Source organism: Ciconia boyciana, chromosome 7 (genome assembly GCF_034638445.1).
Source record: "Ciconia boyciana chromosome 7, ASM3463844v1, whole genome shotgun sequence".
In the NCBI taxonomy this organism is placed as follows: domain Eukaryota; kingdom Metazoa; phylum Chordata; class Aves; order Ciconiiformes; family Ciconiidae; genus Ciconia; species Ciconia boyciana.
The window spans coordinates 2,998,389-3,022,581 of NC_132940.1; the positions used below are offsets into that span (position 1 = coordinate 2,998,389).

The 24,193-nt window shown below is 42.5% G+C and overlaps 1 protein-coding gene across 2 annotated transcripts in view; it reads right to left on the reverse strand.

The window, feature by feature from the left end:
- The window catches only part of ROR1 (receptor tyrosine kinase like orphan receptor 1), a 174,869-nt gene that overhangs the window by 19,495 nt on the left and 131,181 nt on the right, over positions 1 to 24,193 (reverse strand). For both annotated transcript variants that reach the window (XM_072867725.1, XM_072867724.1), the window contains exon 4: positions 22,769 to 22,799. In XM_072867725.1, coding sequence (XP_072723826.1) covers positions 22,769 to 22,799 — 31 coding nt within the window. The remainder of the gene's footprint in view (positions 1 to 22,768; positions 22,800 to 24,193) is intronic.

Here is a 24,193-nt window from a genome sequence, read left to right on the forward strand (position 1 = left end):
CGATTCGTTAATTGAAGCTCCCCAGAGGGTTGTTGCTTGTGGGAGATAAAGCAATGCGTAAAAATGTGAAAGGAAAGGAAGACTAAAATCTCTGACTTTGCACTGGGATCCCAGAGGAGGTAGTTACAAGGGCCGTACCAGGAGAGATCTCTTTATCTCTTCTGCTCGTGGTGTGACGGCTCCAGTGAATCGAAAGGTTGATTTGCCTCCCAGCGCAGCGACTTTCTGTTGCAGCCTGAAACCGGGGAGAATTTCTAACTGCCTCTGCCTTGAAACAGCAGCAGCTTTTCAGGCATCCCCATGCAAACCAGGCAAAGTAGCTTGCAGCAGCGGAAAAGCAATACAATCAGTCGGCGATTTGTTTCTTATCGGCTCGCGCTAAACCTGGAGGGGCTGCATGGTATCCACCTCATCCAAAGGCATCTCCACAGCCTGGTTTCTAAATACAAACCATTTCTGCAAGATTCTCTGTCAAAGTCCACTTCCCAACATACTGCCTTTTCTTGCCAGTCTTCTAAATTACCAGAAATTGCTCGAATCTAAACAACATTCCCAGCAAATGTCAACAACGGGCCCAGGAATTTAGTTTAGCAAAAGCTTTGTAACCAGGCTTTAACATGAGTTCACTTAGAAGTATTTAATAAATTAATAGGAAAAACTGAACCTTGTGAGATCATGTTGTATTTATTTTTACAATATCCAATGTATTAAAAATACATATTCCAAAGATGGTGTAATTGTGTGGTCATTCCTACCACATCCCATGGATTTCTTTCTTCCTTTTTTTTTATTTTTTTTTTTCTTTTGCTTTAAGAAGGATTTGCATGAGTACCCAACAAGAAAGACTCATAAATACAGGACTAATTTTGATACCTTGAGCGAAAATGGGCAAAGGAGAGATGTAGGACAGGGGAAGACAAAGTCCCAATGCTGTGAGTGTCCCAAGACGAGAGGTAGGAGCATCGCTCTCCCTCCCGATGCCTGTTCCAACACCAGCCTGCTACAATATATACTTATGCTTAGGTCTGTTAGTTAGTTGGTTAGATGGGATCACTGGATTACCACGGTAGCCAAATCTCTAACTGACAGCAGTGTAAATAGGGGCATGTACACAGAGGCAGTGAGGGTTTAATAAAAGCAGGAGGGGAAAGGACATCATAACGATCAGTGACGCTGGAAGACGGCCGTGTAAAGCCAGCACGGCATTAAGGTATGTGTGCAAAGCCAGACTGATTTATGAAGATTTACCGATTTGAAGAGCAAAAGCAAATAAATGCTGTATTATCTCTGAGATCTACCAAGTGGAGATGGAGTAGCTTTGGCTCTATGTGAAGACTGTCCAGACATTTTTTTCACTTAGAAAGTGAAAGGCGTTTTGTCTTGCTTAAAAAAAAAAATGTTCTACCATAGCACTAAACTAGTCAGGGCTGTTTATCTAAATAATTTATATCCAACAGCAGAGTACTGATGGGAAAATGCAGCCAACGTTGCCTAGTTCAGACAACCAAGTGCTTTATACCCTTCTCTTCCAAGGAAAACCTGCCGCTTGCTGCAGCGGGACAACAGAAGTGCGAGCGGACGGCTCAGCTCCCGGCACGGGCAAGTGCCCCGGCCGAGCCAGGGATCCGCACAGCGCCTGAGGAGACTCTTGTGCCCTCTCAAGAGCTGCACCCAAAGGGTCCTGCTTAACGTCTGAATCATGCACTTACACATTTGCAGCCTAAAACTGGGGTTACGGGGGGTGCTGCTTTAGGGGAGTTGAGTTCATAATCAGTGTTGATAGGTGGCAGCATGGAGGGAAGAAACATGCTCTAGAAAACTTTGCAGTTAATTAAAAGGTGTATCAATAAATTATTGTTATTATTACATATATCCAATATACCCTCTGTACATGCATTAATGCTGTATAAATTACTCGTACATTGTTAAATAAATTGTATTTTGTTCTGTACTCATGTTCCAGCTTCACACAGAATAAAATGAAAAGAGTTTTTACTTGGCAGATATCCCTTAAAGCAAACAGATGAATAATATTCTGTCATACTTTCCAAAGAGCAAAACCCAGTTGCCTGTGCCTCACATTGAAAATGGGAACATATTGGCTCTGTTTCATAACAATATTTCAGAAATGTGAGGGCTGCGTTTTACCTTGCAAAAAGAAGAGAACTGCCCAGACTTGCACGTCACTGCATAATTTAAGGAAAAGTTCTGTGTAATATAAGCTATTGCTGTTTTGACACCCCTTTAAAGTCGCAGGGCAGCTAGGGTTTAAATGGTTCACTAGAAAAGCACAGGCATAAAATAAAAAATTAATAAAGCTGTCCTTTGACATCATTAAATTTACAGAGTCCCATAGCACCACTGATACACCTGGTTCCTAAAAATAATCATAATTTTTAAAAATCAATAAGCAAATATGGCCTGCCTAAGTAACTACTTTACTTAGTCGTTATCTCACATTCCGGGCTGATAGCTGGTTTAACACCATGCCTCCGATCCAGAGACGGATAAAGCATCCAAAATGAACGTGAGGTCGGGCTGCTGTTTTGCACAGCTTAGCACATGGGATGGCACCGAGTGGCCCAGGCCAGCGCTGAGGCCACGTTATGGCCATTCTCCACCAAAACTGCGACAGACAAAATTCCCTGACCGCCCCAAAATCTTACAGTTACCCCAAGATATTGGTCTGCGCGTTTCTCAGGGCTGCGTATCATTGCCCTCCCCTCCCCCAGTCACTTCTCGTTCGAGGATTTCGGTGCTGAAAGGAGGCAGGGTTGTGCAGAGCCATAAACATCACTGGTGAGAGCTGACATGTGTTTTCTACTAACCTCATCTGGGCAGCGCGGCAGCATCCACAGTTTTGGAAGCTTAATAAAATACATCTCTCACGCAATTAATCCCTTGGCAAGGATGCACCGAAGCAATTACTGCGTGTTTTTCTTTGTCATCATAAGAAAGTTTTACAAAATGACTATCAAAATGACTCATTTCAGGGAAGCAAAAGCTGCCTAGAAAGGCTCAGTAACAGTGGGCATGAATTCGATCTAAATATTGACCACGAATAAATAAATTATCTGGGATGTTAGCCTTCGAGATTCACTCTTTTTCTCCTCTTAAACACTTTATAACAATCCCTTCCCTACCAAAACTTCTCCTGCAAAGTCAATAGGCATTCCTGCAAGCAAGGGTGCGAGCCGGCCGCGCGCTTGCTCAGCAGCTGCAGCTGGTTAGGAAACAGCCCTGGTAACAGCGTTTGGATCTTTCCTGGCAGATTTCTTACATCATTATTCAAGATGAACTGCAAATCATATGCTCGTAGTTATGGAAATGGCAGGAAACTTCTTGCACTTATGTTTTGTTTGACAAAGCTATTTTAAGGTTACGTTTGGAAGGTCGGTTCGTCCAAGTTTCTAGACGCAGAGGAAAAAAAATGTAAAATGTTTTTGCAGAGCAGTCAAGCAGGATAAGATTACAAGTGTTAAACGCTGCCTCTTCTATCAAACCTTTGTACTGCACAGAAAAACACACTCCCTCCTCCTGGATTCCCTCACAGAGCCGCAATGATCTCACACACACGTTCCTTATCCACCTCTCATCAGGCATTAACCTTTAGATAAGGAGTTTTTGATGGAACGATCATCAGCTTCACCCCATAAATTGGCTGCAGCCGCTCTGCCCTGAGTGATACCAGACTCCCCCTCTGTCCCACAGGGGCTCAGGCCATTGGTGTGACGGCCCCGGGGAGCGGGCGGACAGGACCAGACCGTATCACATCCACATCCATCTACAGGGCGAGAGAGCAACCCTCGGGCACTGCGCTGGGGAGCTGGACACAAAATAAGACAGACAGGCAAAGGGAAGAGACTTCCTCCATCTAAGTGCCTCGGCCCCATCCCTCAAGATTCTTGTCCAAATCCCTAATAACTGGGACCTTTTTGAACGCACGTTTTATGAGCAGCCTCGAAGTGTACTACAGCCCGACAGCCGCATCGCCATCAGCCATCCATGCCCAACCATCACGGCTTGGTGCAGCTCTATTTGTACAAGTGATACCAAGCCACCAGATCTGATGGAGCTCCTTAATCAAACATCTCGTTGCTTTCATAAGCACGAAAAGTATTTAAGTGACCTATTTGACCGGGAAGCTGATATTCCCCAGAGACCGTTCTCCGTCCATAGCATTGCCGTATGGGAGAGTTACTACAGGTTTGCTTGGTGCTGCACGAGGCCAGCGCTTTTCCACATAGGAAGGGGAGAACAACACACCCTTCTGCCTCTCGGGGTCTGCCAGGAGGATATACATAGGACTACAAATAGCTCATACCACAAAGGACATACTCTAGATTATATTCAGTCTCTAGTCAGATAAAAATTCCCAATATGAAGGAATTCATTCATTATTTAGCCACATGAAGTTACAGAGGTTGTTCAGATTTCATTGAGCAATAAAATAAGTTGTAGATTACACTGTGCATCTCCCCCACAAATTTGATTTTTCCCCCCTCATAATATACAGAAAAGTGCACCTCCGTGATACATTAAAAAAAGAAACTTTAAATGTAAGAGAAATACAGTCAAATTTGAGTCTCCGTTCAAATGGCTTGATCTGGACATTAAGGGCTTTATTCCCAAATATTTTACTGCCTCTTTACAGGCATAATGGGGCCTCAGAGCGACTGTTCATGCAGTCGGTACCACATGAGAAGGTCTCTTTACACCAAAAGCGTGGCAGGACCAGGCTTTAATGCATAAGGAGCTGGGTCCTCCGAGGAGCATTGGTTTGCGAAAACAGCAGGGACAAGGGTGCTTTGAACCCCTGTGATTAGAAGAGGGTGAGAATAATGACAAGGTTTTAAGTTACACCTTTCTGTTTGCCTTACATTAAATCTCTTTTGTCGGATGTCCTTTTATAAGGAAAAATTAACATTTTAAATTTCCCAGTTAGCATTGCTAATGATTCCTGTCTGTCTCACAACTGCTTATTCATTGCTGACAACTGAAACTGCTCAAGTGTTCAGCAAAAGGGATCTTGCTTGCTACTGCATGATACACACCTACCTTTGCAACAGGATAGTCAAGTCTTCTGGAATACTTTGGAAATAACACACATTCATAAATTAGAACATAAAAAATGAAAACATTTCATCTAAAGCAAAAGACAATTTTTTACGGCATTAAGACATAGACTATTTAAATAACATGGGAACGTATCTTCATTTTCAAGCTATTTTTCCATCCTATGCATTTTTTTTTCTTTCTTTCCTGTGGAAGGACACCCAGACTTCCCATTCTCCAGCCACGTGCCTTAAAGACCTGGTTTATTCCCTGATAAAACTGTTGCAGATTGTTCTTTGCCCAGGAGGGACTTCTTACAGAAGGCAATATCCCGTTCCTTCCTGGGCCTCAGGACACCACGAATACAGCTTTGAACTATTCCTAACCAATACAAAAACGTGTAAGCACCAAGAGTCAATATTGAGCACTACAAAATGAGTTTCAGAACTTCTGCAGCCCATTTTATCTCTCACTAACTCTTTCCTGCTTTACCTTATTTTCTGAAGTCACAGCTTTATTTCTGCTCCTCCCTCCCCTCTCCTTCCTTCTAACATTCAATTTGTCTTATGTGACTCAAACAGGTCTTTCTTCTGGTGACCTAATATTTTAACCTTAAGCATGATGAAAAACAGACTTCACAAATCTGACACTTGAATTAAAATTGAAACACATGCCTCAGCACAAGTTAATTAAAAATAATACGTATAATGTTAGCTTGTTTAAACTACTATTTGACCAAAAATTTGCACCCATCAAGAACTACTATAGTCCACAATTGCACCCATCAAGAACTACTATAGTCCACAATTGCTACAAAAATAACAGTAACCACCATAAGCTCAAACTCACTGCAAAAATTAGCTATATTTCTTCTCCTTTTATTTAACAAAAGTTTTCACAGATCCTGCCGAAGCTGCTGAGCCAAATTGCTGAGCTCTACCCACAGAGATGCTGGAGCACACAGCGTGTGCGAGGGCTGTCTGAACGGGGGGCATGGGTACGGACTTCAGCACCCTGGTACCCCAACGCATGAGTCCTGTACCTGCTCAGCACCGTGCATCGCTGTTAGATGCCCCACTGCTAATCCAGATACCAATAATTACTTGCAGATAACCAATTTTACAGGCGTGTAGCCTTGTTCCTCACAATGTGGTAACTCTTGTCCTGAAATGCGTATCTGTGGTTCTATCTGATGGGACGGGGGAGAAGCCAGGCACTACAAAGTAAGGACGGCGGATGGAGAGCAACTACATGGAAAAAGATGATCTGAAATTCCAGGATCCTTTAAAAAAATCTAGCAAAAAACCTATTTTTCTAAACAGCCTTCCTAGGAATTATGTCAAGGTAGGAATACAGTGTTTTTCTCCGCTGACGAGCAGTCCGGGGGTTGCTGGGTTTAATGAGCATAATACTCATACTTCAGCTGGGGTAGCTGGTAAGTCCAAAACTGTTTTAAGCAGTTAGTCTTATTGAAAGAGTTGGTCAAGTTTAAAAACTGTGAAAACATTTAAAGTTCACATAACTTGCAGGTCTATCACAAATTCTGCTCCTGACAGACACACATAAATAGGGGCTCCTCAGCTGGGAATAGCCAGTCTTCTTTAAAGGGTACCATGAGGTATATTAAACTGAGAATGCCTTGCGAAAAAGATTGCTTTCGAGATAAGAAACTCATTCTTAAGACAACAAACATGAGTGAAAATATGCTTCAGAGAAAATTAAGATCTGTCCATCCATTCCCTAATGGTAATCGGATAAGGCACGGAGAACCTGTTTGTTTTCTTTAAAAGCATTTTGCCTCTCTACATAGGCTGCACAGACCAGCGTGAAGCAACCACACTTCAGTAACCAGGCTGGGGACCAAAAGGTTCGTATTTTGGTTAGCCTTGAGAAGGACGCCTAGCCCTACATTCTGAAAATCCCGATTTGAAGGAAGAACTCTGTAAAAATGGCAGCTTTCTACTCAGAAATGGGCCAAATCCCTTCTAAAACTTTTGTTCTTAGAGAAAAAGGCAGACACTGCCTGTTCCTCCTGCTACCCGAAAAGAGTGACTACGTTGTAACGCACCTTCCTGCCTATTTTCTGGCAGCAGCGTTAAAAGAATTATTAAGTAAATTCTGACCTCCAACTTTTTTATTTCTTGTTGTGGTAAATAAAGATGGACACATCTAATTTTGCAAGGCCAACCAGTTTGAAACACTACAAGCTTAAAGTGTTTATCTGAGCAACTCAAAGAAAAGCCTAGCTTGTTTGCCGTAAGGTGTTTGTAGAAAACATGTACAGTAATGCCACTTTGCAGCTCATTTACAGACAATAATTGGTATTCAAGGTGAAAAAAACCCACTTTTCTCCCCCCATAACCAGCACCATGTTTTTTATGATTCAAGTGGCAGAAGAAGGAAAAGGTACATATTTTTCTGGACTTGTCCAAGTTTGCAGGATATGTAATTTATTGGTATTTACCAACAACAACAACAAAACTCTCCTATCCCAATTGTTTTATTTAGTTTTATTTTATTATTCCAGTGTGTCAGCAATTGAGAATAGTCATTCAACCGAATTTTGCAGTAGAAGTAATTACGCTAACTTGCTACCGTGAATGGATCCCAAATTTCTAAGACATTTTACACGTGATTACTTGTGTACTTTGATGCAAACTATGTTCAAGGCACCCATGACATCCTGCTTTACCATTTCTCAGCAAGAAAGCGCAGCTGCGTCTGCCAGACTTCCTATCTGCCTCCGCATGGCACGATGGGCTGAGCTGTGTGACACCAAAATTTTAGCTGTAATTCTGAAATTAATTGGTATTGATAAGGTTATATGCATGTTATGTATTATATTAATGCATTCCCTCACTGGAAAAATATTATTTAAGATAATAGAACTGTTTCTAGAACCTTGTTTTAATAAAGTCTGTCCTGGCATACTTTCGCAGTTGTACTTTATCAAATCTAAAAGCTGGTTTTTATCTTTGAGTAGGTGAAATGCTGGTTCGTATCAATACCAACTCTTATCGTGGTCTGGTAATATAAAACATGTATTTTACAACTGCATAAAAAATTAAATAAGGATTAAGCCAAACATCATTTTAAAAGGCATACACACATACCATCCAGGCAGCAATGCGATTTACGCACAGTGTGTGTGAGATGAAAATCAAAGGAAACACTGGTATTTATACACCACTGCTCCTTTTATCCAGCCAAGGAACTTTATTTTGGCAAGACCACGATTGCCTATTTTGTCTCACAAGAACACCTTACATGCCAAGGATGGAGTAACATTCCTGGGTTATTCACACTGAGGAGAAATATGGAGCAGCTCCACAGAAACCTATGGAGCTCCTCAGTTTATCCCCATACAGCCGAGATCAGACTCCGAAACAGCCGCAGCTCCTGATGCCAACTTTTACCCCGAACACAGCTCCCAACGCAAAGCAAACATTCTCCAGATCATTCCTTCACATTTATCACTGCTAGAATAATATTTTCTCTCAGTATCTTTTGTTCCTTTCAAATCTGCAAAAGACAGTACACTCACGGAAGGTCAAATCCTCATCTGCTACTTGTGCCTGGGCTACTTTGCATCCGTCAAGGAGGAAAAACTGACACCACCAAAGTTTAAATAAATGCTAAAAAATTACCAGGAGAAGCAAAAGGCAGACAAGGAGATTTCTGAAACTAGCATAGCTGCAAACAGTACAGAAGAGGCCTTCACTATGCTTTTAAGTCCAAGATTAAGAGATTCTGCTATAATTCATATCTGTTTCTCGCAAGATGGAAATGGTGGAACTGTCAACAATAACGCAGAGTAAATGCATTTATTTATTTATCATATAAATACAACAAAACAGTTTGTATTCCAAAAGTAACTAAAGAAGACATTGGATAGCACCTACTAAAACGCGATATATTAAACATAGGCAGGTCGAGACAGCTTGCATCCACGAATTGTAAAAGGCAATGTCTCCGTGATCTCTTCGCGGCTGTCGACTTAACCGACTGCCTGGCCACTACTCACACACACCGTGGAAAGACCCAAGTGACTGCACGTCTGCCGGCCTTACGCTGTCCAAGACAAAACAGTGCAATGGCTGAAATGAAGCCCAAACACCACAGGATTTGAGGCGGTAACAGAGCTGGTGGCAATTCCCAGGAGCTTACAGAAAAGAGACCTCTCAGCTGCGCTTTGGTGAAGTCAAGAGTTGGGTTGTAAAGATAACAATGTTTGTATATTTAGAATCTTAGAAAGGCATTTGACTTGACACAGCACAAGCATGTTCAGAAGTTAAAGACAGATAAAATCAACATGACGCTTCTTTTTTTTTTTTTCCCAAGGATGTGCTCTAGTTAATTCAAAACCGCTGGATTTGGAACATAGCATACCCGAGAGAAGTACTACAGCCTGTGCCGTCCCCGGCACGGTTAGGTGGAGGACTGCAACAGTCTCTTCTCACCTCTAAAACCTCCACATCTCTAAGCTACCTGTGAACCTTGAAAGGGGATCAGCTTGCTAAGTGTTCTTGGTGCTAATTGCCGGGCAGAACTGTGGCAAAAGAATGTGCCCATTCATCTCGAGCAAAATCAGGACTGAGAGAAAATTTATTTATTTAAAGTAAATTTACTGATGCGAGAAATTTGCCTGGAAAACTATGGCAGGGTAACATTTGCAATTGATTTTTGCTTAACACGGATCTTTGTTGGCTCAGGCATCAATAGCAGCATCCAACTAATAACGGGTCAGATGATAACTGTTTTCCTTCCCCACCGAGGTACCCACACATATTTTCCTGTTAACAAGATCAATAAACTTGACACATTCTGAAATCGATGATTAACTCCTTTTACAGTATTTGAAGTCGCCCAGGGTTATTGCTTTGAACAGCCAAAGCTAGAGCGTCATGCGTGTTTTTAATTATCAGGATAAATAATGTAACACCTTATAATCTTCTTCCTCGCACTTAACGATTTTGTGATGAAGTAACACAAATTGCGATTGAGTAGCTAACTACATACAGACGGGCCGCGCAATGATGTTATCTTTATAGGAAAACTCATTCTGAAGGTTTTACGCCGTATTGCAGTAGTGAAAGCAGCCTGGGTCAATACAGATTTATTCCCATTTTTAATGTTTTTACTAGACTGAATAAACACTTGCCCCAAGACTGAAACCACTGGTTCTCCTAAAGGCTGCGGAAGCCCAGGGTAAACTCTTAGGTTGAGCTGGGCGTGATTGACACGTCTTTGCAACAAGGAGTCGCACTGTTAGTTCAGGGTGAGGATTGTTCCCTCCAGCTTCACGTGGGCTTTCACAGCCCCTTCATCACGGGGCTCTTGCTCACAACACTCCTGACGTTGGCTGATGACAGTGTGGCTGCCAATGGCATTGGGTGGCCCTTTTAAATCGCTGATTCTCAGGTGGTCTTCACAAGAGAGACCCGTTTGAGTGTGGGGCTGCCTGAAGCACGCCTGTACTCATCCTCCCCCGGGAGTGGAGGACCTTGCTCCCAGCAGACACTCCGGGCCAGCCCCAGGGAGGTAGGACACTATTCAAGGTGGAAGGAGAAACATCTCGTAATCATTGAACCGTTTAAGAAATCAGAAGATCTAAAGGTACATGGGGGGTGATTAAGGAAGGAAATTTTGAAGCTGCCCAGCTCCCGGCTGGGCAGCAATTTTGAGGAACAAGCAGCGGTCCAGCACACGGCTCCGGGTCCCAGTCCTGGGATGTCTCATTAGAAGAAAAAACAAAGGCTCGGTGCTGAGTCCATCTGAAGGGGGAGGAGAAGCATAAAGTGCCCATGGGAAGGGGGGCAGGAAGAAGGGGGCTACATATGGACAGAGACAACTTTTCACGTGGGTGAAGGAAAGCCTAGGACAGGAAATAAACCCATTGCGCAAAGGCCACGGACACTGCCTCTCCCCCTTCCAGTACCCATGCTTTGTTTGCAATACTGTAATTGTTATTATTTTTTGTTCTCGTGAATAATTCCTACCACAAGCAACCAGAGCTTTCACTACCCTCATGTTTCAAATGTTTCGTCTTAATTCACTTTTCAGCCTGCTGATAGCAGGGCTGGCAGCTAGCAGATAAAACAAAAACCTGCTTGCAGTTGTGCCCAGAGTTGAGCCATTGCATGCTGTTATGATCTGATGAACCTCCAACAGATCCCTCATTGCTCCTCCTTTTCTTGGTTCCCCATCAACACAAACTGAAAATAGCAGAAGAGGATTTGTTTAAGGAATATCAACAACAGCTGGGCACTAAAGTAAAAGAAGAGCAAAATGAGAAAGAGATTGACATTTGCCCACTGAGATTTTACCACCTGGTTATGCAGGATATTTTATTACAACCACAGAAACATTATAGGCCTTTAAATAGGATTTCCCTTATAATTAAAGGCCTTGCAGCATAAGGGAATCCCACTGTACCTTGGAGATGACCCCAGACATTAAGTGGTTTCTGAAATGTTTGACTCTTTCTTCATTTCACCTCTTACACCTGACCAACCCCCACGGCTGTGCAAACTGCCAGCAGCCCAGGAAAGTGCTGTAAGGACATTCGACCACCAGAAGTTGCAGGTTTTTAAGTAAAACAAGACCATACAAGACTTTTAAACACGCTTGCTCCATGTGACGGAAGTTCAGTTTTCTCTTTCAGAAAATCATAATAAAGATGACTGATTCACAATTTCCTTTGTCCGTTTTCTTAGTTACATTTAACTCATTCCATGACAGCTAGCAATCATTTCATACCACAAGTACATGACACAGGTTGTACGATTATTGCCCTTCTTTCCTCCTACATCCAAAGACCTTTACATCCATCTCCACAGATGTACACATTGGGCAATAGTGCTAAAGAGGCAACAGCCAGACGAGAGAAACTCAGCTCATGTATTCTCCTGCAACACCAAAGTCTTCCGCTGACTGCCATCCCACTGCAGGCTGGTGGGGGGGAAACCTAGGAGGTTGGTTTCCAGTCTTTTAGCTTTTTGTTGTGTTTTTTTTAACTGCTTAAGACAGACCAGCAAACCCCCAAAATATAATAGAAAGCTCCAAAAGCCTGGGACCGCGAGGGAGGGGGCTCTGGCACTTGGGCTACATCGTAAAATACGCCCCTCCTCCCCAAAACAACAGTATTCACCTCTATTTTAGCAACTCTTAGATGAAGAGCCATTGAAGAAGGTACTGTGTTGTAAATCTATGCTAACAAAACAACAGACCAATAATCTCTGCCAGAAACTTTAAGATACCGTGTTGTCCGAGCATAACACAAATCAGGTCTAATCCCATGCGAATCAGAGACACTCTAAAATGTAATTTTTTATTTGCTCTCTTTGAGGACAAGACATACATTCAGGGCAAGTCCTTTCCAAAATAAAGCAGCACAAAGACAGGCTCTGTTTAGCCCGTACTGTAACCTGACCCGGTCCAGGAAGGGTGAAATTAATTGTAATATTGTCAGAACTTGCCTTACAGCCTTTGGGCTCAAAGAAATCCTTGTAAGTCATTTAAATTGCTCTTATGATTAGACCTAAATGCGAATTTTTTTGATGAAAATTGTCTTAGAGAGAAAACCTCATCATCTTCGGAAAACTGGAATGTTCCACAAAAACATAGTGGTTTGGACAAAATTGCTCCTGCAATCTTTTAGCAGCTCCAGAAGGAATTTTTGGGTTGGCTTCAAAACAGCTGTTATCTGGAATGACCACATGAAATATGGGAAAATCAGGTTATACCTCTGCTCTAAAGCAGAGCCAGCGTCTTCCTCCTCTCAAGTGAGGATATGCTAGGCTAGGGGCTATGCAACATTTATTTTCTGAGATAAATGCCTAATGGTCTCAGCTTCATTTCAACATGGAATAAACCCAAATATCGAAGGCTCAGTATTTTTATTCAAATCCAATACTTTTTTTCCAACAAGTCTTAGCTGCAGCCTCAGTGTGGAGCTTAGTAGCACAGGTCCTCTGTCCGGGGGTGGACTGAACTCCCACCCAGACAACTTCTGCCAGGGAATTCAGTGGGAAAAAGGCCTCTGTGAGACATTAAGGATATATAGCATTAATAGGAACAATACTTGGCAGGCCTGACTATTTGGTTTACTCACAAGTCTTGAGTTAAACCAACTCACAAGACTCAGTTTATTGTTAGACAGACACAGATTGCCAACTGTGCGTAATGATCTTTTATTTTTTGCAACAGTTAAAGGATACCTCCATAAACACAATACCCTGAAGGCTGCAGGAGATGATCAGGGTGAGTAATGCAACTTTTCAGCCTTTCCTGATTTTTTTTTTCCTTTCTGTTGCCAAACAGAAGACACTTCAAAATGATCCTCACTTTGCTCCTTTTTAAACAAATCAGGAAAATATGCACACAGTCTGTAACTCATGGTCAAATTATATAATTACAGGATTTCTTTAAGTGTTTGTATAAACACCGACAATTGACATCACCAATTAGAGAAAGGAAAATCTATCCTCTACCTGCACTTTATCCATCAGCCTCCCCAGGTTCCTGCGTGGAATTTGAAATGTTCCTAGATCCACAGTGTTAAAAGATGACAATAAAGTATCTGAGCCTAGTTTATGACGACAGCATAAATTCACCTTTCAGTGTTATCCTCAGCATTTATCAAACATGGTCAAACAAGCTCAGTGCAACAGGACTAATGCAGCAAGGCTAAATTAACATGCTGGAAAGCAGCTAAGTATAAAAAGGCACAAGACCTGATCCAGTGTTTCCAAAATGCTGAAAGCTGAGCACTTCCTAAGCAAGTAAAAGCAATTTCATCTTTTCATCTTCACTTCCACCGTGGGCAGTAACAGACGCACAATCCACACTGCCTGCTCCTTCTGACCTCTGTGGGCATGTCGAGAAACTTTCACTGTATAAAATGCACCGTACATACTTTTTTTCCCCTCTGTTTGGATGTGCAGTGGGAATTAGCACAAGATCTGTGTTACCACTTCTTGAGGAAGGCCACCACGCAGAGCTGAGACCTGATTTTGCCAAAAAATGACATAGCAGTGCTTGAGTTCCCGTCCTTAGGTACCAGAGAACAGCTGCTGAAGTGAGCTGGGTGTAGCAGGATGCTGCACGAAGCTGCCTGCATAGACTTGTGCTTGAAAAAGATGTGGTGAGCAGGCGACGGTGCCGCTCATAAGCAGACAAGTTGGCTTCAGGACAAGGGGAACAAAATGCTGGGGTCAAGTTTTCAACTCCCCCGGTCTCTTGGGGTCTTGCTACAAATCCTGTGTGCAGTGTCGGGGTTACTGACTATGCAACTGGGTCGTATTAAAGCCTCATAGAAATAAAAGTACAAATACCCTTCAAATACCGGCTGTAGCACTTCACAAAGGCCATTTCTATATCAAACATTTATTTGCATATGTAGTTGCTATGGGTGATCCTGTGCAGAATGAAAACAAATCCAGTTCTTAATAGCACATTGTCTTTTCCCTTGTATTATAAAAATGCATTAGGGAACTCTGGCTCCCGATGTCCAAGTCATAATGTACTTTATTCATTTTTCCCTCCCCACTTAAAAAAATATTGTCATCAGTGTAATTAATTTGTTTTCAGATAATACAACTATGTCTCCATATTGTGTCATACCTCTCCTTTGTGCCGCATGAAGACAGAAGGGCTTTCTGTTTGCACTACAGGCAGATAAGGGTGGAACACTTCAGCTAAAATTTGTAAAAATATTTATCAGATACCCTTTCCAAACTGAAAAGCACTTTCTAAGGTCAATCTTGATCCAAACTACAGGCCAGTTTCTTTTCTGTAGATTTACCACAGCATAACAAAATACAACGTAACCCACTTCATTAGTAAGAGCTGGGCTAAGAGCTCTGTGGCAAAGAACTCGGATTTTTGCAGCATTGCTCACATGAAAACCAGTGGACGATGCACGGCCGCAGCAGACAAGAACAATAATCCAGTAGCACAGGTTTTGGCCTGCACCTCCAGAGACAGAGCTCGATTCTCTATTTCGTTACAGGCTACTACACATGCAATAGCTTGGGCAAAGCACCCCGGGGTGTCAAACCCAGACAAGGTGATCAGGGCGACTTTAGCTGCATCTGAAGTAGCACTACCAGCTGCAGTTAAGGCAACTGAAATATACCTTTAGTGTTACTCTGGCTCAGTATCCCGTATATGGTCTGGGAGATAAGAACAGGTAAAGAGGCAAAGGATCCTGGGATTCTCAGATAATGTGTACATTTAGCTACATAGGTACCTTGAGGTAGATAAAATCACAGAATCACAGAATCGTATAGGTTGGAAAAGACCTTTAAGATCATCGAGTCCAACCGTAAACCTAACACTGCCAAGCCCACCACTGCACCATGTCCCTAAGCAACTCATCCAAACGTCTTTTCAATACCTCCAGGGATGGGGACCCAACCCCTTCCCTGGGCAGCCTGTTCCAGTGCTGGACAACCCTTTTGGTGAAGTAAAATTTCCTAACATCCAGTCTAAACCTCCCCTGGTGCAACTTGAGGCCATTTCCTCTCGTCCTATCACTTGTTACTTGGGAGAAGAGACCGACCCCACCTCTCTACACCCTCCTTTCAGGCAGTTGTAGAGAGCGATGAGGTCTCCCCTGAGCCTCCTTTTCTCCAGGCTGAACAACCCCAGGTCCCTCAGCCGCTCCCCATCAGCCTTGTGCTCCAGACCCTTCCCCAGCTCCGTTGCCCTTCTCTGGCCACGCTCCAGCCCCTCAAGGTCTCTCTTGGAGTGAGGGGCCCAACACTGAACACAGCATTCGAGGTGCGGCCTCACCAGTGCCGAGTGCAGGGGCATGAAGAAATATGCACCAGAAGAAATATGAAGAAATATGCACCTAGAAAAATGCACCAGAATACTGTCTATAACCAATTCATTTAATACAAGACACAAATATGGCTTCCTAAATTCTGTACCACATTTACGCAGACGTTTTCATTTATTTTTGCTTTCTCAGGAAAAGTTCAAGAGCATGCCTCCTCCTAAACCCTACACCCTGGTGCCTCAGCAGTCACCTTACTGCCCGCAATGCTACAGGAATGTTGCAGAGAAAATCACAGCAGAATAATCAGAACATGGGAAAAGGTGAGACAGTGGCATAACAAATAAGTGTGCACCAGATCAAAGACCCAGTGAAGAGGACAAGTCCAGCTCTCCCTGGAAACATTTCAATTCCACGACTGGCATGCTCACAGCAGATAATCTGACTCTCAGAGCTTGGTAAAACTAAGGGAGTATTATTTTCACTCGAATGAAGTAATGCAACAGAACGTAACATGGTTTCTGTCAGCATCAGCCACTCAGACTTCATCTTCATACCGCGTGATTTTTTTGCACAAATATATTTATATTGGCCACCACATAGAATATCCCACTTCAAGTTTGCATCTCGGATCCTATATGGCGTGCGTACCAGCTGTTGCACCAACACGCAGTGGGGCTATAAAAGGTCCCGCACCAAAACTCGTGGGACTTGCCTTCAGTCCTCATTCAAAATTTCCACCGTCACTACGCAATGCTGAAGTAGTTTCTGTGACAGCCACAAACATGTTACAGGGCTGGAAATCAATATACCTCCTTCACCAAGATCCTGGGGGTCAAGCCTCGTGCCCAGCCCGGGTGCAGGAGCCCTGGGGTGCTGGGTGCTGGCCGTGGGCAGCAGCAAGGAGGTCGGTCTCAGGGTGCTGCTGGAGTGGCTCTCCAGTGAATCTACTCTTGCCTCTTTATCGGCATTTTTTCTTCTATAAAATTTAGCTTCTATGGCCAAAAAGGGGAAAGCCTCTCTGTTACTCTTTGAAATCCACAATCAAATACGCAGTTGGCCAAGGCTCACCTGGACACCAGCCAGTGGTTATGCATTTTTGTGTTGAAGGAACCATGCTGACATCCAGCCACACAGAGCCACTGTATAAAAGATCTGTTTTACTAAAAAACCCAGATGTGTTTAACTAAAAAAAAAAAAAAAAAATCTTAATCACTGAAAAAGAGGATGGGAGAATCCTGTGGGGTTTGTGGTTTCACAAGCCTTGCAAGCTATTTCTGGGAATCACAAACCCCATTTGATTTTATGAATCAAATGCCCCTTAAAATTAGAGCCCTCTCCTCTCCTCTTTTCCTCCTCTCTTCTCCTCATTCCCAGTGGTTAAATAAAGAACAAAACAATACCATATTTAGGTTATATATATATAGAAAAGGCGCCGTTAAGAATAAAAGGACTGTTCAAGACCAATACTGACACAAGGACTGTATATACTCTACTCAGGAGGTGCCAGTCTGTGGTATACACATCCAGTCTGATTTACATTCACGCCGTTGTCTCTCTGCCGCACAGTAACCACTGCACATCCAAGAGCTGTAATATTGATGAGCTAGTCATTTTTCTCCTTTAAAACCTAAAATACCATGTCTTGCAAACTTACAGAATACTTCCAAGAGGTGCCACACTTGTTCTTCCAATGTTGCCACTGTAATAAAGTCAAAAGTCTGCGTTGTTGAGTGAAATATTTCACCTGCAGGTTAAGCCTTTTTGAAATGTACTCACAACACAATAAATTGCGTGTGGTTTTTGTACAGCTCCGACACAGAATATACAGAGCATTTTCCTGAACTCTTCCCACTGGACTACACGCCAGCAGGGTTTGTCTAGCTCGCTTTTAGACTGGACCATGTGAAAAGGCATTTTTGTTTTCTTTCCCACTTATAGCTCTTGTGGCAGTTCTCAGAGTGCAAGGGTGCTCCACCTCCTCTGATTTTAGTGACTTGAGCCCAGGATTTCTCCTGGAGTGGGTGAAGTTCAGGGCAAGCACAGGGCCATCGCTCCAGGTAGTGGAAACAATACAGAACGAGAAAAAAAGGACAGTAATAATAATAATAATGGAAAAGACTGGGCATACAACCATGTTCCAGGCCAAAGTATCTCTATTGTTATATCAAATTCTCTCATCTCCAGGAATCTGCTGTGCTCTGACCTCAGCCCTTTCTGATTTCGATCTCTGTAGCAACCAGAGAGACCTGAGGTTAAGATACACACTTCTACATCCTTAAAGGACAAAACCTTGCCATGGATGATGGATAAAAAGTGAGTTTCAAAGTGATGTGAAGTATGGGAACTTCAAAAATAATCTTAAAGTTGTGGTCTTTCAGGAAATTTTTAGAAGTGATGGCTACAGCCATGTATATATATGTGTGTACAATATATATACACACACAGAAATATGCAATGCACAAGTATACACCGACACATGCTGGAAAAATAGTTAACTAGCAAAATAAATGCTCCCTTTGATCTTCGTCAAATTATTCAATTAATTAGACTTTGCATTCATAAATTCCATGGAAAAAAGAAAGGGCTAAATTAGCTGATGGTGGCCTTTTGCACCAAGAGCCAGCAGGACCTGACTTATCTGCCAGAAGAGCCTCCCCCAGACTCCTGCCTGTTGTGGAGGTGCCCTTGACACCATCCACTTTATGGAAACTATTCCAGTAGTCCGAGAGCCGGAGCCGGCGTGGCCGCCCAGCTCCTGGGCACGCATCCGGACCGTGGGAGAGAGGCGTTGGCACTCTCCCCACAGCTCACTGAGCTGCTTGTAGCTGGCGCTGTATCTGTAGCACCTTCCGGCAAAATGAAAGATAAAATAATGATTTATTTATAAAGCAGGAGCGTGGGTCGTTTTGGTTTTTTTTTAAAAAATAAAAGAAGCTTCTTCAAGCTATGTCAGAGATGCAGAGCAGCAGAGCACGTTAATGGAATGTAACTCCACGGTGTCGCAGATAAGGGCTTTAAAGCTGACCTTTGCCAAACACAAGAGAGTTAAAGGAAGGACGTTCGGGTCAGCCAGTGCTTTACACTGCAGCAATACCTTGGGTTCTTGATTTCCTTATGGACTGCAGTGGTATGTTTCTGCTGGAGTTTCTTTCATTCACTTCAGACTGATTTGCAAATCAGACATGTGGCTCTAGCTAACTATAACAGTGCTTAAGGAAAGCAGAAAGAATAACGATATAACACACATGAATTATGTTATCTAGCATTGCCTGTCTTCTCTTACAGAGTCATCCATTTAACTTTTTTATTTTTAAGCTACAGGTGGCCCATCTATTTTTCTGCCATCACATCAGTGCAGAACTCTGCACCTACAAATTACGCAAAGAAAAAGTGCTGAGCATATGGATTTTTTTAAAAACATGCTCCTCACATTAAATCCTTAAATGAACAGAACCTTCCACTCATGGTAGATTGATAAAGACAACATGGGAAAAGCACGTCCACTGAGCAGGGCTGCTACGTGCCACCAATTTTGTTCATTGCCTTATCATAGAAGAAACTCATGCTGATAAGGCATAAACACTACCCAAGTACAAGTTTTCATTTCCACATCTTTCAAAGTGCTTTCCGTATTTAGCCTTCATTTAACCACTGTAAAATAATACGATATGTCCCTGTGATGATGTACGGTAAGTGTCCATTCGCTCAGAGCAACACCAGCGGTCAGCCTGCACAGCAGAGGAAGAGACATAGGTTCCCGTGAATGTATTTTGGGGAACTGAAATCAGTTGAACCCACGGACCCACAGCCAGTTTAACCAAAGCACCAGGACCAATGCCCTAACTTTTGAGAAAATGGCAATAAGATATTTTCTGACCCAGCTTCCAGGACTATTCCTTGAAGAAAGTGTTTCCCCATAGCACTCCCATGAGTCTTAAACGATGGAGTCCTTAACGACGGAGTCTTAAACGATGGAGTCTTAAACTCCCATGAGTCGACCAAGGAGTACATCTATCACTCTGGACCTTGAAAATTGAGGCTGGCATAGACGGGGTTGGTTTTCACAGATAAAAGCAGGTATTTCGTATGACTGTACCTATTGCTTATCTAATAGCAATGAGGAGTCCTAAAATGGCATCAAGACTATGAAACAATGTAATAGTCTGAGGGCTGATGCATTCAAGGGTCTCACAGGGAGCAGGCTCCAAGTTCTCTGCATAGTTGAAGAAATTTGCATTCAAAATACCAGAAAAATGAGGTATTAAACTCTAGAACAACTTAAATAAATTTATTTTTCAGACAAGAAAATTTAGCAGAGCTGTACAACATGTTCTGTTCCCCTGTGCTGAAGAGTACTGCTGCCTTTAGCCAGTACTTCTTCAAATGCTTTTTTGTGAGACTTACCAATGTAATGTGGGCTCGCTCTTACCACAGGCACTTCCACCAAATTTTCATTAATTTCATAGCTCCAAACTTGTTGGCCAACTTGTACAGGGAGAAGGCTATGCATGAGGAGGCTATACAATACTCAAGATATTGTTTGCGTGGAAAGAACAGCAAGCAGCAAGGAACAGATTTTGAGGCACTTTCCCTCCTGCATTCCGCAACATGCAAATTCCGCAATTTGCAATTCCACTTCACGCAGCTGGACCTAACCTGCTGCTGCTGTCTGTAAGGCGCTTGCACTCATGCCACTGGCGGCAGATATGAACTAGGTTCAAGACAATGTACACTGACCTTTTTTTCACTCTAATTTAGTATGAGTTCGAAGTTTATAATTTCTTTGTCATAAGCTCCTTCCTGATGCTCTTATTTCATAGGTTAAATCTGGTTAGCTTCTATAGGAATGTAAATGTTCTCCATTCAGTAAAACGGAGATCCCTCTGCACATTTCTTTGGATATGTTTCTCTCCAATATTTAGTACAATGTAACCTCTTACTAGACAGAGCCCACAACCTCCCAGGGTAATGAAGTGTAATTAAATATCTTTTTTGGTTACAAAGTTATAAGGCACAATTACGAAGACAACTATTAACGAGGACATCTCACTTTTTGTTCACCTTTTCACATTCTTTGTGTTTGTACACATGTATACCAATGGGCAGCGAATGCCGAAAAGAAAATGAAAATCCTGGATTAGGTCACTTTAAAGCCAATTTAATGTTCGATATGGTGCATACAGAAAACAGTGATGGTTTGTTCCCTGGATATATGGGCTTTGCATGCAGAATAAGACAGGGCCATGTTAAGCCAGAAGAAGGGTGCTTAGCTCAGGTGCAGTGTAATACTCCTAGTCTCCAAACCAGCACTCATGACACTAGTTTGTTTCTTCCTCACGGTCCAGATGATGCTGTGTAGACATCACCTTAGAGCTCAGCCCCACACTCACTGAATTAGAGGGACCATTTGCTGTTACTTCTCCGGAACTGGTGAGGTTTTTAGCTAGTTAAGCTGTGGTCTTTTATTTTTGCAGAGGGGGCAAAAAGACGCCAAAACCCTGCCAGAAAGAAAAACGGGAAAAAGGTTCCCAAATCTATTTTGTTTTAAAAAAGTAAGGCAATCCTGAGTGGCCTAGACAGTGAAATTCCAGCGCAGCGCTCTGCTTTCTGTGCTCACACTGCTCTTCTGCGGGTTTCTGACCACCAAGGACGTGTTGCTTAACCTCACAAATTTCAGAAACCCCAAAGCAGGTGGAAGCAGACACAAAATATATATCTTTTCAACTCATTAATTAAGTCTCCAAACTGTTAAAGAGCACAACAGCCCTCACTTCCCACAGCACCATGAAGCTTTCCTCCCCAGAACACCGCAGTCACAAAACGGAGCCTAAGTCCGAGCAAAGAGCTCCCGTTCCAAAACAAACGCAGCAACTTCACGTCAGATACCTTCAAAAGGGAAGACAAAACCACATTTTATGATGTTCCAATAGAGGGCATCCTAGCATGTCCTTTTGTGGTCAGATGCTTCCCCTAATTTATATCCTCTGCAATACTTTGTGAACGATCTTCTGTAAGGAACATTCACATCCCCAAGCTTTTGCATCCCTTGTAATCCTATTAATAGTTTCATTTTATGTTTTAGTTGGTACTGTATTTCTCTTCTAATGGTGCAGCTTCCCTCACCAGGAGAGGCGGGTTTTCAGTATTGTTCCATGCATGTAAGATGTGAATAAGCTGGACACACTATCACAAAATTAATTTCAAACTTCAGAACAGTTGAAGATCACACTTGAAAACAATAAGGGACTACAAAACGCGAGCAAGTTTGGCCATGTGTCTTGAAACTAGAGGGGAAGATAAATGTACGTTCTCAAAAGCTACCAAAGACGGAAACTCCACTGCCAAAATACAACAACGTGGCAACTGCTCAGACCCAGCAGCATGGACCCAGCAGCAGGAACCAAACCTGAGCTCCAGGATACAGGGAGATGTTGTAAAAACGGCCACGACTCCCACCCACGTACTCAATCTTTAAAACCTCGGTTTTAAGACAGTTTACTGATACAGGTACAGATAGATACAGATACAGCTTATGACCATCAGTCCCCTTAAAATCAGCAAGAAGCCCCTAGGTAGTAAAATCTACTTATAGTGATATGTATTTTCTGGATTGGGTCGTGACATGTATGAAAGATCAGTTTCTACTCGTATCTGTAGGTACACTGAAATCAGTTCAAAGACTGAAGGCACTAGAGGATCTAAAGGTAATAATATTGGAAATTAGGAAGTCTAGGGTAAGAAATAGGAATTGACATGATAACATGAAAATATATCTACAAGACAGATAATTCAGTTATAATAAATTATCATACTATCTGACTTAAAGTGGAAGGTAAAAGTGCTCCTGTCACACAAAATGAAAAATGAACTTCTGACTGCTGAAATGCAAGATTAATGAATCGACATAACAGACATGAAACAACTTACGATGATCCTGGACTTGCTGTTGGCGGGGGACCTGGAAAAGTGACAGAAGAAAAACAGTGTGATGAGTTATGGTGAGGTAGCAAGCAGGAAGCTTTTGAAAACCTTTTAAAAGAGAAAAGTAACAGTCTGTCATGTTGGATGTGGTTTATGTAGTTTAACAGACGAGTCGCAGTTTCTCAGTACCAAAGACAAGACTGTATCCTGTAGCAGTGACGGCAAAACGCCACGGACAAGGACAATAAACAGGTGAGGCACTCATCCTGCAATTCAACTGTGTCTCGGGCCACCACAGAAGAGGTTACAGCAAACCACAGGAGGGTTGTACAAAAGCATGTTGTAATCGTAACTGGGAGAAAACAGCATCATTTCCCCTTATCAATCGTCATTATTTATCAGGGAATTCATCCTAGGCCTGATTGAGAGGCATTGATCAAATTTATTCTGACCTCAGCGTGCTTTGATTGAGAGGGTTTCGTTGTTATTGCCCTCTGTGCTTATATTTTGGCAGCTACTGGAAGGGCTGAGTGGGCTGGAGCGTGTGTTCACCGGCACAGCACAGACTGAATAGTTGGCTGCAGCAGATTTCAGGGCAGTTCATATTAATGAGTATTTGCTCTAGAAAATTAATTGTGACATTAAATATTGTTCGAGTCAGAGAAAAGAAAAATACTCACTGTTTTCTACAAGAGCATCTATAAAAGTATCATTGCTCAGACAAAAATCTCCTACATTTCAGATACAGGCTAAAGGACAACTGCCTTATGAGAGAACATCTAATGATTAATTTCTGATTAGAATTTAGAAAATGTGGGAGATTTATGAATAAAGACTATGAAACTCATCACGTACATCATTCATTGTGTGTTATTTGCCCAGTTCCTAAGAGGATTAACTAGGACTCTGTGCAAACATCTTCATCTCAGTGAATTATTTCCCTCTGAATGTGGAGGTGGAGGAGAAGACACACAAAACCTGTTTCCTCTTTGGAATCTTCCCAGTCGTAAGATCAGCTCTGAAGGCAATTATCTCAATATAAACTTTGAAGAAAAAGTGCTTATTTTACCTGACAGGTGTGTGTATATATATATATATATATATATGTATAAAACATGCCTCCAATCTATACTGCAAGCTGAAATTTCTCACTTGCTAGAGATAAAGGAGGTCACTTGAGAATAAAATATTTTTTCTCGTCTGGTCTGAATCCACTCAGGTAGCACGTTAATGAACACTGCTGGTTAGTGGCCCCTGTGTTTCAGTCCAGCTTCCAGTAGCTTTTATATAGTAAAAGCCCCCGCTACAGCCGGCAACACAGGCACCTCAGCTGAGCGAAGAGCAACCAGGCAGCGAGGATAAGCTGCCTTCCCAGAGATGCTCCCAGAAATAGGCTGAATCAGACCGGCCGACACTACTACATCAGTGCAT